The following is a 2,431-nucleotide window of genomic DNA, read 5'->3' on the forward strand; positions in this document are numbered from 1 at the left end:
ATATTGAAAATTAAAATTGCAAATTAATTTACGTATTTTAAGACTTATTTTAAGTAGTTTATATTTAACTCATAAAAACATGGCATTCAGGATTCATATTTTCCTTCTAAAATGATGCCTTTAAAGACAATACACAATTATGCTAATTGGCTACCTATTGCTATTTATGATAATTAATAATGAGATTAAATGCATCATATATTTTGTCGCGTCCGTGTTCATTTACACCGATTAATCCCCGTTTAATGGACAGTGCTTTACAACCCTATGGTACCAACATGAACAATAACTTGAGCGCAGCCACTGCCGTTTACTTGAAACAGCTACCAAGTGGGGGCCGGCGGAACCATTGTCGGTCAGAGGGGGAAGACAAAGACCGCTGCACAACCGGTAGCGGTCTGAACAGAACGTTTCTAAGACGAACTGGCAAGGGGATGCACATGGACTTACCCTGCGTGCACGGATTAACAAATACAGCTCTGTGTGGATGAATTTCGTGGATCTACATCATAATATAAAATATAATTTAAATTTGGTGTCGGTACGTATAAGTTTTTATTGACGAAAGCTGAAAATGAGACCGACCAGCTGAAATGAATGCCCGGCTTTAGGCTAAAATGTTAGCATGCTAACCGCAAGGTGCAGAGGCTGAAACTATAGTTTAACGTTAACGTTAGTTAGTGCATGTAAAATAAGGCTTGTTAATGGAGTTTAAATTGAATGAATAATGTAACTTTATTTGGTTTTGGAGATGCAGCTTAACATTTTGCCCTTAAAACGTACGTATACGAGTGTGCTTTTTCAACAGTTAAACTCATAGGCTCCTGTGCTTTATCACAACGGTAGGGGATAAGAGTGTAACGTTACTCCAGTGTGGCCCCATGTGTGGCCCCATGTGTGCCTACGAACATCTGTGTAGAGGAGAGGGATGGGAAAACCGCGTTGGTCCTGGATTATTTCCTGTAATATTATTGATACATAAACGGTTAACGATTAATCCTAAACTCCTAAAATGACATAGGCCTACATTTGAACCAAAACATTTTTAGACAAACGTGGAGTAGGGGTAGACAACATAAATACAATATTGTGCCATAATTTAACGTTACATCTTAATATTAATGTTTTTTAAAATTAAGTTTTTCTAATTAAACATGTAATGATGCAGTAAATTGAATTTCTGACAGATTAAGGTAGGCTACTTTATTCCATGGATGCAAATTCCTGTAAATCCAATATTGCCACAAATCTTTTTGCTCAACTATTTTTTTGTTTAATCATTGCCTTCAATATAACTAGAGCTAAAGTTAAAGTGAGTTGTTACTCTATAAACAACATAGAAAAGCTTGGTTTACGTATTTCTATTGTGTCACTGTATGTATAATCTTATGTTCTTACTCTAAAGTAGAGTGCATTTGCATGTACCTCTTTAACTGAACTAACATTGAGTAACATTGCTCTATGTGGTGCTGTATTGTTCTCTTCAGCTCCTCTGGAGGTGAGCCAGGTTGCAGTGACATGGTAATATGTTTTGAATGGCACCGGACAGCTGTGGACCAGAAGAGCAGCAGTGGTTTACCAATGACTGGTGAAGACACTGGTTTGGGGGCTTTGGCCTCGCCACTGGTGGGGTATTTGGGAAAAGTCAGTAGAGCTCATGTTTTCCTCTAACTGTTGTCACTTGCGCAAAGCTGAATTATATTTGAAAACTACTGTGACTGGACAGTACCAATCCAAAAAAAGAAACAAATCACAAATGGAAATCTTTGGTAGTAAAAGGCGAAAGATTTTGGTTTGCTTAATGCATATAATGATGTGTGGAATCAAAGATTGTTATATAATGTGCATTATACGACAAACTGTGTACAACATAGAAAAATTTCTTTTATATCTACTTGACACATACAAATTTTGATAAAAATGTGCTCCACATTCATCCTGACCAAACTGTCTCTCCCTGACATTGATGAGCAGAAACCTGAGGCTAAAGTTTAGAGAGGAAAAATGCAAACACTAAAACCTGACGATAACTTTCAACAGTTCTTACTCTTACTTGTATGTTCCACTTCTTCAAGGTAAATCACTGAAAACCTTCCTAAAGTCTCTGGTTACTCTGATGCATGTGTACACATGAGTATTTGAATGTGTTTGGAAGAATATAATAATGAATGCTGCTGACAGCAGTGGACAGATGGAGATGCTAAAAAGTGGAGGTGGTAGAAAAAAAATTAATTCATTTGATGAGAATGTTTGTAGGTTAAAATTTAATTTAAGTTTGCATGAATGGGGAAAATTAGTTTTTGTGTTATGTTTTTTTTTTTTACCTGTTTGATAACTTGTGTTTAAATGTCAGATAGTGAATCAACTCAGCCTTTTGTGTTATTAATGCCACGTGATCTTGATGTGTTTTTTTTTTTTTTTAAAGGTTCAG

At 36.1% G+C, this 2,431-nt stretch overlaps 1 protein-coding gene across 2 annotated transcripts in view; it reads left to right on the plus strand.

Annotated features, from left to right (window-relative positions):
* The first annotated feature begins 343 nt into the window (after nucleotides 1-343).
* uspl1 (ubiquitin specific peptidase like 1) overlaps nucleotides 344-2,431 on the plus strand; it is a 17,161-nt gene continuing 15,073 nt past the window's right edge. Inside the window, exons 1-2 of one of the 2 annotated variants that reach the window (XM_032533239.1) lie at nucleotides 344-541; nucleotides 1,488-1,656. In XM_032533239.1, the coding sequence (XP_032389130.1) occupies nucleotides 1,519-1,656 (138 nt within the window). In that variant the 5' untranslated portion in view covers nucleotides 344-541; nucleotides 1,488-1,518. Of the gene's footprint in view, nucleotides 542-1,159; nucleotides 1,657-2,431 lie in introns of those variants that run through there. The other variant, XM_032533238.1, reaches the window with a different exon arrangement.

This window comes from Etheostoma spectabile, chromosome 13 (assembly GCF_008692095.1).
Source record: "Etheostoma spectabile isolate EspeVRDwgs_2016 chromosome 13, UIUC_Espe_1.0, whole genome shotgun sequence".
In the NCBI taxonomy this organism is placed as follows: domain Eukaryota; kingdom Metazoa; phylum Chordata; class Actinopteri; order Perciformes; family Percidae; genus Etheostoma; species Etheostoma spectabile.